The sequence below is a fragment of the Pollicipes pollicipes genome, unplaced genomic scaffold (assembly GCF_011947565.3).
Source record: "Pollicipes pollicipes isolate AB1234 unplaced genomic scaffold, Ppol_2.1 Scaffold_7231;HRSCAF=8579_pilon_pilon_pilon, whole genome shotgun sequence".
Classification (NCBI taxonomy): Eukaryota; Metazoa; Arthropoda; class Thecostraca; order Pollicipedomorpha; family Pollicipedidae; genus Pollicipes; species Pollicipes pollicipes.
In genome coordinates, this window is record NW_023597034.1 from 20,091,565 (window position 1) to 20,106,649 (window position 15,085).

The window sequence follows — 15,085 nt, forward strand, 5'->3', positions numbered from 1 at the left end:
GGTGATTTGCTCTGGGCCCTTTACAGTAGTCTAAGGCGCTTCCAATTCTCTGTCACTTGCTTAGCACCCTACACTCTTGTCGGGGGCCATCTGATAGACTGCTTGGGCACATTCAGTCGTTCGGGGACCCGCCACACTGGATCCTGGGTACTTCTTTTCCGAAGTCCGTACTTCCTTTTGGGAGGCCCTACGCTCTTGTGGGGAAGGGGGCTATTTGATAACTTGCTCGAGCACATTTGATCCTTCGGGGGCTTTCTACGTCGGGCTTTGGATGCGTCCTATTTGAACGGGGGCCTACGCACTTGTCAGGGATCCCCTCCGTTCGCTTCCTTGGCCACACCGGAAAGCTGGGGGGCACTGCACATTGGTTCTTGGTGTTTGAATGTAATACCCTCTGCTCTTATCGCGGTGATCTGATAACCTTTCCGGGTACACTCCACCTTTTGGAGCCCTCCGCACCGAGTTTTAGATGCTTCTTATTTGAATGGAGGGGCTTACGCTCCTGTCGGGGCTCCTTCTGATAAGATACTCGGGCCCATTCGATTGTAGCGGACCGCTACATCTGATTTTGGGAACTTCTTTTTTGAATGGAGGACCCGTCGCTCTTTTCGGGGTCGCATCTGTTAACCTATTTGGGCGCACTCGATTATTCGTGACCGTCTACATCGCGTTGTGGGTATTTCATATTTGAACGGAAGGCCCTACGCTCTTGACGGGGCCTCATCTGTTAATATGCTGGGGAACACTTAAATATCCGGGGCCTTCGTGTCCACATCGTGTCTTGGGTGCTTCCTATCTCAATGGCCTACGCAATTGTTGAGCACCCCATCTGTTCGCTGCTTCCACCACACTGGATTGTCGGGGGCCCGGTCTTGGTGTTTGAATTTAGCGCGCTACACTCCTGCCTGAGCCACCTGATAATCTGCTCGGGTATATTTCATCTTTCGGGGCCCTCCTTACTGGGTTTTGGGTACATCTAATTTGAATGGAGAGCCATACGCTCTTGTTGGGCCCCTTCTGATAAGCTGTTTGGGCACATTCCATCATTCTTGTGCCATTTACGTAGGGTCTCCGGTGCTTCCCATTCGAATGGAGGGCCCTACGCTCTTGTTGGGAGCCCTATTTGTTAACCTGCTCGGGTACGCTCGATCATCCGGGGGTGCTCTACATTGGGTTTTGGGTCCTTCCTTTTTGAATGGAGGGCCCTTGCTCTTGACGGGTGCCCTATTTGTTAACCTGCTGGGGCGCATTCGATCGTCCAGAGCTCTACACATTGTGGCATGAGTATTTCTTATTTGAATGGATGGCGCTATCTTCTTATCGGCCCCTTCTATTAAGCTGGTCGGGCCGTTGGCAGATGCAGAGGGGGGGGGGGGGGGGGGGGGAGACACGGGACAATGCCCTATGAACCATGCCGAGGGGACGTAAGGGCTCTGAAGGGGCTGATAACCACCGGGACAGAAGCAGTTTTCTTACAAGAAAAAACAACAAATTTGGACGCCCTAGGGCGTACAGACGACCAAGAATAATTGTTAGCAAAAGGTAAAGAGTTCATCAACGGACAAAGTTCATCCTTTGCTGATTGAGAGAGTGTTGCTTGGGGGAAAATTTGGGGCTCATTACGTTGTCTAGAGGTATTACGCTGTTGGTTGCACGGTCCTATATGTCCACTTGCCGGGTGAATCTGATCACCAATAGCTTCCCACGTTGCCCTTGATCGCTTTGCATTATCTCGTAAGGCCTAATGTGCTGTTGGGACGCTATCTGCCTCCACGCCTGAGCACTGTTGATCGATCAGGTTTTCCTCCACAGATTCTTCCCATTCGCCCGAAGGACTCCATACGTTTTTTTTTTTCCGGGGCCCTATACGCCAGGGTGCACTCAGTTGCTCAGGGGCCATACATATAAGTCTCGGGTTCTTTCCACTTGCTTGGAGGGCTGTGTGCTGTTGCCAGGCTCTTATAAGGTAAGACGAGGAGAAACTCGTTGCCCAGGAGACCTCTAGTTTGATCGAGGGCTCTCTACTTATGGTTTCATTTGCGGAGGGCCCCTCACTGCTATCGAGGCTGGTGGTGTTAACCTGTCCACACACTCTTGATCGCACAGAGAGTATTAATTCATGGTCTTAGGTAAGTCTCTTTGCTCGGAGAGTTCTGTGGTCGGGCAGAGGCCTTATATGTCACGCCACCGGGGCGCTACCGATCGTTTAGGAGCTCACCACGTCGGTCCTGGGTTATTTTTGCTCGCTCTGAGAAGCCTATACTTGTTGACGGGAGCCACTTTGTTGGCTTCCTGCGGCACCCATGATCGCTCACGTTTTGTCCCTTTTAGCCGTGGTGCCTTTGCCTAAGAGCAGCAGTCGAATATGCGCCGATGAATTTTTACACGCGATTGCCGAACGTAATGTTATGTGCAGCCGACATCTGGTCATTTCCATTGGCTATTATCTATTTATGAAGATGATTAATGTTATGTCCCTTATATATATATATATATATATATATATATATATATATATATATATATATATATATATTAATATGACTTGTCTTAAAATGTTATGACCGAAATGCAGTGATATTTTTTGAGGGGTCTCCAAACTTCAAGGGTCTCCACAATGCCGCATGGTCCCCCTTCACAAAATCCTGCATCCGCCCCTGGTTGCTTGGGGGCCGTCCATAACAGTCTCGTGTTTTTTTCCACTCGCTTGGAGGGTCTTGTGCTGTTGCTGGAGCCCATATAACGTAAGGCACCGAGCCACGCGATGATCAAGGGCCCTGTTCTTTGATCTAGGGCCCTTTAACTTTGATCTCGTTTTCGAAGGACGCTTCACTCCAATCAGGTCCCTTTCAGTTAACCTGCCCGGGCACTCCCGACCGCACGGGGGTATTGATTTTCGCACACTAGTCTTGGGTAGTTTCCCTTTGTTTAGAAGGCCCTGTTCTCCGCCGGGGCGTTATATGTCAGCCTGCCGGGGCACTCCCATCGTTCACGGGTCCACCACGGTGGCCTTGGCTTCTTTGTTGGCCTGCCGCGGCGCCCATGGTCGCTCAAGTTCAGCTCCAGTCTAGTTATTCCGTCCCATGTTTGCTCAAATTCCGGCCTTGGTGCCTTATCTTTAGAGAACAAGTCGGATACGCACCGATGAATTTTTACGCCGAATTGTCGAACATCATCTTACGTGCCGCTGACGTGGAATGCGTCATTTCCGTTTATTTGACTTCGTGACACCTATTGTGGCGGTCAACGCACGGTGGCGTTTTAAGCCTGTGCCTACCGCGTTGGGTTTGTATACAAGTTCGTTTGCGCCAGACCTTGAATGTATGTGAAATGTTTCATGTGGGTTATTTTCTGTCTTTGTAATTACCCACTTAATTCGTGTCGATTGTGGATAGGGATGTTATTATTATTAGTTGTGAAGTTCAATTGTTATTTAACAGTGTCCTCTCAGTAGTCGTTCTCGATCATGTAACACAATCTAATAGTTTTTAGTTACGGTGCGGCGAGCTTGACGTCCCACGCTGCGACGCCGGGAGCACGTGCGCGATCTTCATACGAGGTCAACTCGGCCACCTGCACATAATATACATATATATCGCGCATCCACCGGTTGTGTCGTTTACCGGAGATCGCGGACGGCCAGTGCCGCGATACTATTATACTTGTGTATCGCGTTCTTAACATGTTTGGAACGCTAAGATATTTTATTCTTATCCACAACAGTCAAAGCAAAAACTCTGAATTAGTCATCATTAACCATCAGCTCATGCATCGACTTGCCGGCCATCAGTAAATGACATTGGAATCAAAAGCAGTGCTTGGTTTTGATGTCATTTACCAGTCAATGTTAATTCATTTCTTCATATATTTTCCGAAATACCCAGTCTCAAACTGTGAGAATCCACCATGATGTGAAGACAATAAGCGCTATATGTGCATGTAGCACGCCTAGTTTTCTAGGGCTGCACACAGGAAGATGGATTCTCATATAGCCACAGGTATACGCATAAGTTTTAAAATTTGAGAACCGGTATCCAATGGCTTATTTTCATTCTTGAAAAGAGTCCCAAATTCAAAGATTGCTTCACGACGCTACATATCCCAAAGTCCCAAGGATATTGAGTCTTAAAACCCCATTGAACCATTGTTTTATACATGCAAAATAAAGCCACGTGTAAGGAAAACACGCCTCGGTAAAAGTGCGGTAAAATATAGCATTACTTTAAGACTGCGGCAAACTTCTAGACTTGCCGCGCCAAAATGAGTGAGTGCGATTGTTGTTGTGGAACTCTAAGCAGCCTCTGAGCTCCCTTATCGAAAACGAACCGCTCCCCGTGCTGCGCTGTGCATCGTCTCAGCCAATCACAGACCCAGAAGAGCCCGTGATCCGGACGCCATCATTTTGTGGGGCGCCGTCATTTCCTAGCGGGGCAGGCGCATGGGTGGTGCGTTGGCCTGTGTGTTTCCGAGCTGCGGTAAATTTGAAGCGTGCTGTTTGCGCTGCACCGATGGAGAACGCGACAGCGAGCGACGACGCGCTTTCTGCTGCGCAGCTCGAGCTCGGGGGCAATGTTCTGGTCAGACGACCGTTTGATCCGTTGGCACATGAGTTGGATGCAAACTTCCGGCTCACGCGTTTCGCTGATCTGAAAGGATGAGGGTGTAAGGTCCCTCAAGAGATTCTTCTGAAACTCTTGGAGGGACTTCAGGATGACGCGAGTGCCCAGGATCAGGAACATGCCCATTTTATGCACCTTCAAATACCAAGAGTTGGTAAGAAATCATTACTGTTATGAGAATTGCATGCTACAATAATTTCTACATGACCATTTGTTGGTTGTTCAGAATATTGAAGGCTTTTGTGCTAGAACAGTTCATTTCAATGTTTGATTTCAGTGCTCTAATGATTTTCCTTTGAGATGTTTGACCTGGCTAGCCATAGAAGTGAAAATGTCTTCGAATTTAAGTTGTTTGATGCTGTTTGATTTGACTTCCAGCTTTTAACATTGCAACATGTTTTCCAGGTATAGGAATGGATGCGTCAATTACCCCGCTGAGGCATGGAGGGCTGTCGCTGGTTCAAACAACAGATTTCTTCTACCCACTAGTGGAAGATCCATATATGATGGGTAAAACAAGTGTCAGGCTTAAAGAAGTGTTAAAAACTTAGACAAGCGTGTAAAACAAGTGTCAGGCTAGTGTCCATGAGGTATTTTGTAAAAAGATTGTAGAATATGTCATATGTATCATTCATCTGGTATAGCTTGCTTTTTTGTTATATTGACTTTATATCACAATCACAGAATATACATGTCAGGGTGCATTGGATTACACATTCTTGTTGTTTGCAAACATACATCTAGAAACTTTACCACTGGGTCAGTGTTAATGGACTTCAATTCAGATATGTGCTTTACTCACAGTTTGAAATGTATGACCTGATTCTCACCTAAAACATTTTTACCCATCCAGGCAAGATTGCCTGCTCCAATGTGCTTTCGGACATGTACGCCATGGGCGTGACAGACTGTGACAACATGCTGATGTTGCTGGGCATCTCAACCAAGCTGACTGAGAAGGAGCGTGATGTCGTCATCCCTTTGATGATGCGTGGTTTCAAGGTCAGACAATTGTTATTGCTTTTTGCATGTCTGGTTTGTGGAATTCTGCATTGGATGCAGGATGATTCAGGTACATTGTCATGTTGTGATACCTGTGTTATGTTTTAAGATTTAAGCAGAATACTGTGCATTGTGCTTTTAAACAAGAGGCTAACTTGCCTGTGTGGGCCATGTTGGCTATGTATCTGCTTATCTGACTTTCTAATTTTGAGCTGTTGGTCAAGAAAGCTGCCAATCAGATACAGAAAGGTTAAAGGCTGGACACCTCATTTTTGTGGGAGACCACTGCACTGACACATTGCTTCAGGGGAAAGTTCTTAAAAATTGGAGCTAGTTTACATCAAGGTCCTTAGGCAAAGATAAAGGAATTTGACATGCCAGTCAAAAAATCAAATTTGAGACTAATGCAAGGAGGTGTTGCTTGTATTTCATATAGCTCTATCAATTTTTTTTTACTGCTGGTAGATTGACACCCTCTGATGTAAATATTTGGCTTCTGGTAACAGAATATGCAATGGTGATTTTTTTGCAATATGTGTCTTGGTGTTCTGAGCTTTTACCCAATAAATAATAGACATGGGAGGACTTAGCTACTTAACATGTTTTAAGTTGCCCATTTGCAATGATAGTCATGAAAGTTTGTATATTTTTGTTAAAATTGCTTTTGAAGGTCAGTAGTATTTTTGGCACTACATATCTGTGAAGTATAGTTTTGTATTTGTGGCTCAGACATGGAACTGCTGGTTTCAAATTGTTGCCTGGGGCCAGTATTTTATAGTTGAGGTATCCGTTGTGCTTAATTCCATTAAGTTTGAATTTGAGCACATGTTTCAGAGCTAAAACATAAGTGAGATATTTAACATTGTTTGTCTAATAGTAAATATAAGTGCTTAACCTGTTAAAGAAATAGTAATATCAAGTTCTGGTTACCAGATGCAGTGACAGTGGTAATCAGCACAACCTAAGCTCATGTTAAGCACTTCTTACTTTAAGCACTGTGTACCATAAGATGCTTGTGTGTGCTAGTGAGGAGGTGTGCACGGCGCGCAACGTTAAATCGTACGTGACGCGGTCGTGCTGTGCTGGGCAGGATGCGGCGGCGGATGCGGGCACCTCGGTGACCGGCGGCCAGTCGGTGATGAACCCCTGGGTGACCATCGGTGGCGTGGCTACCACCGTCTGCCAGCCCAACGAGTTCATCCTGCCGGATGCGGCTGTCATGGGCGACGTGCTGGTGCTCACCAAGCCGCTCGGAACACAGGTGGCCGTCAACGCCCATCAGTGGCTGGACCAGCCAGAACGCTGGAACCGCGTCAAGCTGGTGGTCACCGAGGACGACGTCAAGAAGGTACGTAGGTTCATGGAAAAGTTCGCCGCGCTGCGTGTAGAAATGAACTAGCATGCGTGATTTTGATGAATGCGGTTTCACGATGTGATCCAAGCTTCAATAACTTTTCTGCTTGGGATTTTTGAGTGCTCCAAAGGAGTCCGGCGACTTCGGGCCAGCCGACAAGTAAGTCGCCACCGACAGTAATTGATATGAGTTCTGTGACAGACCAGAGGCGTACATTGCCTCAGCCGCCACCCAGCTAGCGCTCCGTGTCGACGGAGACCACACCATTCCAGAACATCTTCAGCTTCTTAAGCCCAAGCGTCGTCTCAAATGTCTGGCAGCGGTGTTGGCATATGGCACTTCGTCGGGGATTCAATTCTGATGAAATTTATACTCCGGATTTCCACGTTGGAAATTCGAGAAGTTTTCCTGGTAGCGGAGTACAATTTTTGTATATAGTGGAGTACAAAATTATCCAAGTGCTGCGGGTCATAGCAGCTTTATTTAGGTCATCTTAGGAGAGATAATAGTACAGTGAGCGACACTCAACAAAAGCGACACTTTTCATGTAAGCAATACATGTAAAAGCACTCGAAATGAAAGGACATTATTATTAAACATGACACACTGAAACAACACAGTCTGGTACTTTGTAATATGAAACACATGTGCATATACATTGGTTTGCAATTTATGAAAGGCTCTGTGTATACACCCTCCAAAACGGAGAGTAATTACGCATCGGGCTTATACACTCTTCAAAATGGGGGGTGGCTACACACCGAGCTTATACACCCTCCAAAATGGAGAGTGGGTACGATACGCACAACCAGACAAAAATGGTACCCCAAAAATGCAAATGAACATGCCACAGACGGCCACCTGCTCATGCTTCGCCACGATCACGCTACTCACGCCTCACCACGGTCACGCTACTCACGCCCCACCAGCTAACTGGTTTTGAAAAGAGCTAAACAGTCATGCCCCCCACCTTCCCACTCCCGGTCAACACACGAGACCCTGCACGTCCCACCCGAACAATAGAGACAGGCAGCACTCTTAACCGATTTACCGAGCCAGCGCAAGTACAATGCCTGGTAGATCCGTACAGGCCGGCCAAAAGGGATCGGAGTCGGTCACTCCGCTGACTGCGGCTGATAATGCAATGTATTAATGGATTTTGATGCGCTTCAACCAATATCATTGCGAAATATGATAATTTATGTTACAATTAATTGATGATTTTGGCCAAATAAGGCCAGATGTCCTTAATTTGCCGGGCCAAAGTTGTGAGTTCATGTTACTCTGGTGTCCTGGTGTTTTTGCCGGGGTGAGATGGCTGTCCCCGAACGATTTTGTGTTTTGCTATTTACGGCAACGCTTCTCGACTTAAAAGGGTACTTTGTAAAGCCTGAATTACCAGCTTTAATTTCACACCGTTAAGTGACAAATTTAACCTGGTTTAAGTCCACAGCTGTCGTAACATTTTTGTACTCCGGATACCAGGAAGTGGCCAAAAATCCAACCAGATGGCAGTTCTGGATGAATACAAATAAGTTCTTCATAATCGTGATGCCCATTTCTATATAGCTTCCCTCCAAATGTTAACAAATCTGTACAAGGCATGAGCGCGAGCAGAATATTTATGCTTTTGACAAATCAGTCACAAGGAGGCGAATTATTAAAACCAATTGGAGAGTTTTGTATGTTCAACCTCCAACCTGAGCTGGGAGGCGGGCACAAGCCGCTGAATGGTTGAGACGTTTCCGACGCGGAATTGCGAGTGATTCTCATATTTGTATTGCCATGACACTGGTGGCGCGCGGGTAGGCGGCCGTATGCGGTAGGTGATTGGGCGTGCGGTTTTCTATGAATGTTCGTTGCATCCTTTGCAATTGATGCGGTTCGTCGTCAGTGGTAGGTTAAGTCATGTTCAAGTTTGAGTTGGTCTGCGTAGGACATAGGAAGTGAGAGCTTTGCTTATCTAGAGACCGGTGCGATTCCGGTACTCTTTTCTCATTTCCCGGTATTGTTCAAAGGCGATTCCATTCAACATTCACACGCTTTATGTTTCACATTTTCATACATGGTTTATCATATACCTAGTTGGCAACACAGGCTGCTTGCTATTGGGCATCTTAGTCTGGTGGGTGCAAGACTTGCGCTCTTGCAGATATCGGTACATGGCTCCTGATGGAAGCAGCAAGTATCAAGCCGTTGCGCATTTCTGGTTTTATTTTATCCTGACACAGAGAGGTAAAATTAGTTTTTTTCTCCAAAAGCTGTTCTTGTTGCATCATGATGGAGTATAAAATATTTAATTTTACCTAGTCATAATCCGGGAGTACAAAATCTCCTGGTGTACATCATACTAGGAAAAGTCAAGTTTTCCAACACTGCCGGGTTTTATACTAGATAGAATAGCCCGCGAAGCTCTCCTCGCACAAAACCACACATGACCCACACTAAGCAAGGAATGCCGGGCACGTACACGTCGCGCTACTCAGTGTCGTGCAGCAAACCATCTCAAATGATTTTTTTGCAAACGTCCACTCCATTGGTTGTCACCCACACTCCAATCGTTAAACCTTCCACCGGGCCAACTCTTGTCTGTGCTCGCACTGCACAATATTACGGACGGCCGATCCGCGCCAATTTTTTCTGCATTCGGTCTCCGGGTGCCGGATTAGGGCAGGGGACGACCCTGGGGGATTCCCTGAGACCCCCCACAGACGGTCACGCTGTCTGTGAAAATTTTCCGCCTCTCTCGGAGTCGTCTCCGCTCTCCGGGCTCTTCGGCGCGTGATCGGCCATTGCATGGCGTGAACGGCGCCCATGGCTGCGTCGTTAGTGGATTGTCCATGTGTTTTGAAGAAGAAAAATTGTATACGAAAGCGGATAGTGGGCATTGATAATGTGCATCAGCCCAGGTTTCGCCGACTCATTGAAAGCGATGCAGGGAGGAAAAGAAGAAACGCGAAACCGATGCTAATGGTTAGTTTCTTAGAGGTGAAGTATTTCAGACCTCAAGGTGTAGGACGAGAAGATGCGTTAGGATCAGTGCAGTTCTCCTATGGTCGGTGTTTTGTTCATTTGTGTACATGGATGAACATTTTGGGCAGATTGCAAGAAGAAACGTCGGGTACTTCGGGCACTAGATAGTTCTCGATGCGTAGAACGCCTAGACCCCACAACATGTGGGAAGTTGACTGAACAGAGAAGACGTCATCCTAAGTTCAATGAGCTGAAGTGTTTCGTTGTACTGCTCGTTTCACTGAGAAATGGGCTACTGAATAATTTCATGCAGACATGCTGAAAGGTTTCGAAATTCAGAGGTATTACATTTTGTGTCAAAATGGGTTTGCATTAGGCCAGGATAGGAAAGCTGGTCGGAGCTGATGATTCCCAGCATTTTGTGCTTTTGTGCAAGTCCTGGCGTATGGGGATGTTGGTCTGGATTTTGACCGGAAATGGATCATTCTTGGTATAGTTTAATACCTTCAAATTTTCGCATTTAAGTCTTCAAATGACACTGATATACCAATAAAGCAAAGGTATGTAACCTAATCTGATGGGGCACCAATCCATGCGTATGTGTTTGAGTTAATGGAAGGCTATATTGGCCTAGAAAGTATTTTAAATACAATATCCTCATTTACTTTGTAGCTGTCACAATTAATTGCAGTTGGCCATGCAGTTTTAAACCTAGCAGTCATTATTTGAATCTTTCTTATTAACATTCCGGCTTTTGATATTCAAATTTGGAGCTCCATTTAAATCCCGCAAGTCCAGATTTATAAGTTAAAGGGATGCTGCATGGCTATTCAGTTGTCAGACGTTTCAGAATATGGGATGGGAGGTTGGCCCACACCTGAGTGGAACACGTTCTCATCAACTGAAGTCGTTTTTACGTGCATCAGGTTCTTAGAGCCAACAATCGGCAATTGGTATTGCACCTTTTTTTGTTATTTAGATTTGGTCCAAGCTGAGATAGGGGATGGAAACTAACTTGGAAGAACAAAAGCTCGGACAAGATTTAGGTGAACATGTTCCCCCAGCCTCCCTTCGATTGTACCCATTACCTTCCTGTTTTGGGGTGACGATCACAGTAAAAGAAGGTTTATTATTCAAGTAGTATGCAGGCCAAGAGGATAATCTTCCCAGGCTCTCTGTTTTAACCGGGCAGCATAGCAGCATGTTGAGTGGTCTTGACATAGTTGGATGGTAAGAAGGGTCAGCAATTTTGTAATGTTTGTGGCATGTATTAAATTCAACGCTTTCTTAAATGAGTTAGATCAACACATTCGCTTGGAAAGCATGAACGCGGCAAAAGTTAGGTGGCAAACAGAGCTAGTTGAAGCAGTTGGTGATACGCAAAATATAAAAAAACTAGGCACAGTCAATTTTGCCAAGAGACACCAATATCAAAATACGGGCATTTTCTTTTAACTCGACCTTGTACATATGAGCGAAAAAGTGTTCGCCTATGATGTGGGAGAAGGAAAGGAAAATGTGGGGTAAAAGTACTCCAACCCTGAATCCAAATGTCTGAGTTCCCGCTCCGTCTAGACCACCTGAGAGCAAAATATTCAGGAGTCGCCAGATGAGTTCAAAGAAAAGCGAATTGCCTACAGTTCCTCGGGTAAGTGACGAGATAGTACGCGAGGTAAAGTGGATCACTATCGCCTAGTTGGTGAGAAGCGGGGAGCGGTTTGGTACGAACCGATAATCCCACCGCTATCTGACCGCGCAGCGGGGGGAGGGGGAGGGGACCTGGCGTCAACAAATTGGCCGGAGGTCGGCGGTTCCAGCCAGCTACTGGAAATTTCTTGTCTTCGGACATCTCAACAGCTACTCCTGACGCCGGAAGTGTTCGGCGACGGGCGTCCTGCTGACGGCGAGTGTGCGATACGGACCGCCGCACTGTGTCGGCTTAGTGTGTGACGTCGCCTGACTGTTGTGCTGTGTGACGGCCCGAGCGCAGTGTTGATGACCCCTGCCTGCGACAGGCGTATGCGCGCGCCATGGACTCGATGGCGCGTCTCAACCGCATCACAGCCAGGCTGATGCACAAGTACAACGCGCACGGCGCCACAGACGTGACGGGCTTCGGCCTGCTGGGCCACGCCCAGAACCTGGCGCGCAATCAGAAGAACGCGGTGTCCTTCGTCATCCACAACCTGCCTGTCATCGCCAAGATGGGTGCCGTGGCCAAGGCGTGCGGCAACATGTTCCAGCTGCTGCAGGGCAACTCGGCGGAGACCTCCGGTATGGCGGGGCTCGGTCGGCGGCGTTATCGAATGACACTGGGAATTACACGGTCGGCACGCTTACCGACTGCGAAGCACCGGTCGTGGCGAATTTGACTGGCATGCGATCGGTAGTTCACGGGATTACTTGTGCCTTGTTCAGCGAAGTAAGGTGTAATCTGAACACAAGTTGTGAAGCAGGCGGGACGCATGAGTAGCAGATCATCCGTCACATCGGCTTATGTGGTCCATGCCATTTGAACGATCAGGAATTGCGTGTGGGGCAAAGCCCTTTGTGTTACGCATTTCGTCAGGTGACCCTACTGGTCTGATCATTTAACGGCCTCCACGGTGTCATTGGGGGGGGGGGGGGGGGATCTGATCAGCTGGAACACAAGAGGAGGACCACGTCCCCGCTTGGGCGTCAAGCGTCGGAGCCGCCGGTGGACGCCAGCCGAGCGGACGCGCTATAACCGCCGCTGGACGTGCCCACAGGCGGCCTGCTGATCTGTCTGCCCCGGGAGCAGGCGGCCGCCTACTGCAAGGACATCGAGAAGACCGAAGGCTACCAGGCCTGGATCATAGGCATCGTGGAGAAGGGCAACCGTACGGCGCGCATCATCGACAAGCCGCGGCTGATCGAGGTGCCGGCGAAGGAGAAGGACGGCGAGCTGTGGTGAGCGACCGACCGGGGAGGGCGCCCGGTCGCGCCGCCGCCCCCGGCCTCTATGAGCGTCGCGTGGGCAAACCGTGGGCTCGGTGCCGCGTGGTCGAGGCCTGGCCGGAGGCGGCGAGCCCGGACCAGCCGCTCCTCCTCTGGCGGCGCCGCGCAGTGTGTCCGCCTGTCGCAGGACGGACCCAATACACCATTACCTGTGAAACATGAGGTGTTTCGACTGCCATCGTTGAATGAGAAAGTCTGCGGAGACTTCTGCTGAGAGGACGGAGACATCAGAATCCTCGGATCACGGCAAGTGGGAGTTGAGCGACTCGTGAGCTTCAGGTTCGCTTTCAGGCAAACGTTGATATCCGTGATTGATACAGTCGTACGGGTAAGTATATACAACATAGTACATGCAGGGTACACAGCCGCGGCTGCACTAGCACTGGCTGACGGCGAAAACAAAGTACGTCGAATTGCCATTAACCCATGGGATGGGTGCATTAGTCTAGGCACGGGCCACCAGATGGCGAACACACGCCAGATGCTCAGATAGTATGGTAGGTGAGCCAAGGCGAGTCGATCGTCAAGTGGTAGACGTGAGCCAGCCAAGTACCCAAACGCGCGCATGATTTGGATTTGCCAGTACAAGAGTGCGAATGCGACAGTTAGCTTAACGCGAATGCTGGGTGATGTACAAAATGTGCAATGGGTTGAGCACGGCGATGCACGTGCGCCTCTGAGTGCATCCACCCATGAGGACGTCCACCCCTGAGACGTCCGCTCCTGACGCGCCCGTTCCTGTTCAACAGCCGACGGGCATATTGCTGCAGTTGGAACTGTGGACATTTCGTGAAACGTGTGTATGTGATATTGAGTGCCAACGGGGTGATGCCGCCCACTCCGGACGCTGTATCAATGCTATGGCTGTCCGCGGCAGCCCTTCAATATTAGGTATGCCTCATAGCGTTTTTTATAACACTAGTCGGCCTGGGATGACCCTGGCGGTAAAGCTGAAGGCTTTCCGCAGTTTTCGAATGTTCGAACGACGCACTACCTTAGGCTTGTACACGGTAACGTACGTGGGACAGGAGCAAGGCATCAGTGGTTCAAGTAACCCGGTTAGAAGAAGTGCGTGCTTATTATTTAGAATGGTTATAAGGATGTCAACCCCTTTGTTTGCCACCTGATAATGTGTCGGCTGTATGACACAATGGATCCATTACGAACCTGAGGTTTTGCGCAGCTGAACACTAACACGTGATCCACACTACAGCCGGATACTCTCTGGTTTGGTTGAGCTGTCAGCGGTCGTCACACAATAACGTCTCGGTTTTGGCGGTATTTACCATCACCCCGCGCTGCAAAAACCACGTGCGCGCCACGTCCAGCACTGATAAGTGACTGCCGCATCTTTGCTACACTGACTCGAGGGCCTGTAGTGACCAGTTGCGCGTCATTAGTTTACCGGACTATTGTGAGCGCATGAGAGGTTGGGTGGTCTCATGAGTGTAGTAGTGTAATGGTTAGCGCGTCTGCGCTGAATGCCGCGCGTCTTGGAAACAGGAGGCGCGGGGTTCGCTACCCCGCGGTGCCCGCTTTTCCTGCCTGGATGAGACGCGGGCGACACACTAGAGCCGCAGCAGCTGAGTGCGTCGAAAAGCCCCAATGACGATGGCGACGAAGGGCTACTGGTACACGGAAGCCTTATATGTGCTATAAAACACGCGATATCGATGCTGAAGATGCATAGCGATGGCTCGAGAAAACACCCTTTGATCGCTTCTGACAGCGTCTGGTGAACCCTCACACGCTGCATGTGTCCCTCCAGGTGGCTTTGGATCCATCCTGTGGGTATTTGAAGCTGCCGTAGCTTTGATAGCAATATCGAGTGGTCCACGAATTCAAACAGCTGCTCAAGTTGATCGAATTCCAAAGGGTCACTTCTGATCGGCCCATGACCCGTAACACCACGGGAGATCAATAAAAGTGCATTACAAGTTGAGTGATTTTCCATGAAGCCGTACTGGTCAGAACTGAAAAATGATGGTGTGTGAGCTAAAGATGAGCAGACGATAAACCATTTTATCGACTATTTTACAGATGCCTTGTAGAAAGTGGCCGAAAATTTCAGGCTTTTAATGGATCGTGCTTGTAAATGGGAATCACACTGGCGCACTTCCAAGAGGAGTGCAACGCTTCCGTGACAGAAACTAGTGTT

At 48.4% G+C, this 15,085-nt stretch overlaps 1 protein-coding gene across 1 annotated transcript; it reads left to right on the forward strand.

Annotated features, from left to right (window-relative positions):
- Window positions 1–4,399: 4,399 nt before the first annotated feature.
- On the forward strand, window positions 4,400–13,086 carry LOC119110610 (inactive selenide, water dikinase-like protein). The gene is made up of 6 exons (XM_037234498.1): window positions 4,400–4,773; window positions 5,025–5,129; window positions 5,473–5,621; window positions 6,712–6,969; window positions 11,964–12,222; window positions 12,699–13,086. The coding sequence occupies exons 1-6, from the start codon at window positions 4,509–4,511 to the stop codon at window positions 12,881–12,883; spliced, it is 1,221 nt and encodes a 406-aa protein (XP_037090393.1). The 5' UTR covers window positions 4,400–4,508; the 3' UTR covers window positions 12,884–13,086.
- The last annotated feature ends 1,999 nt before the right edge of the window (window positions 13,087–15,085 follow it).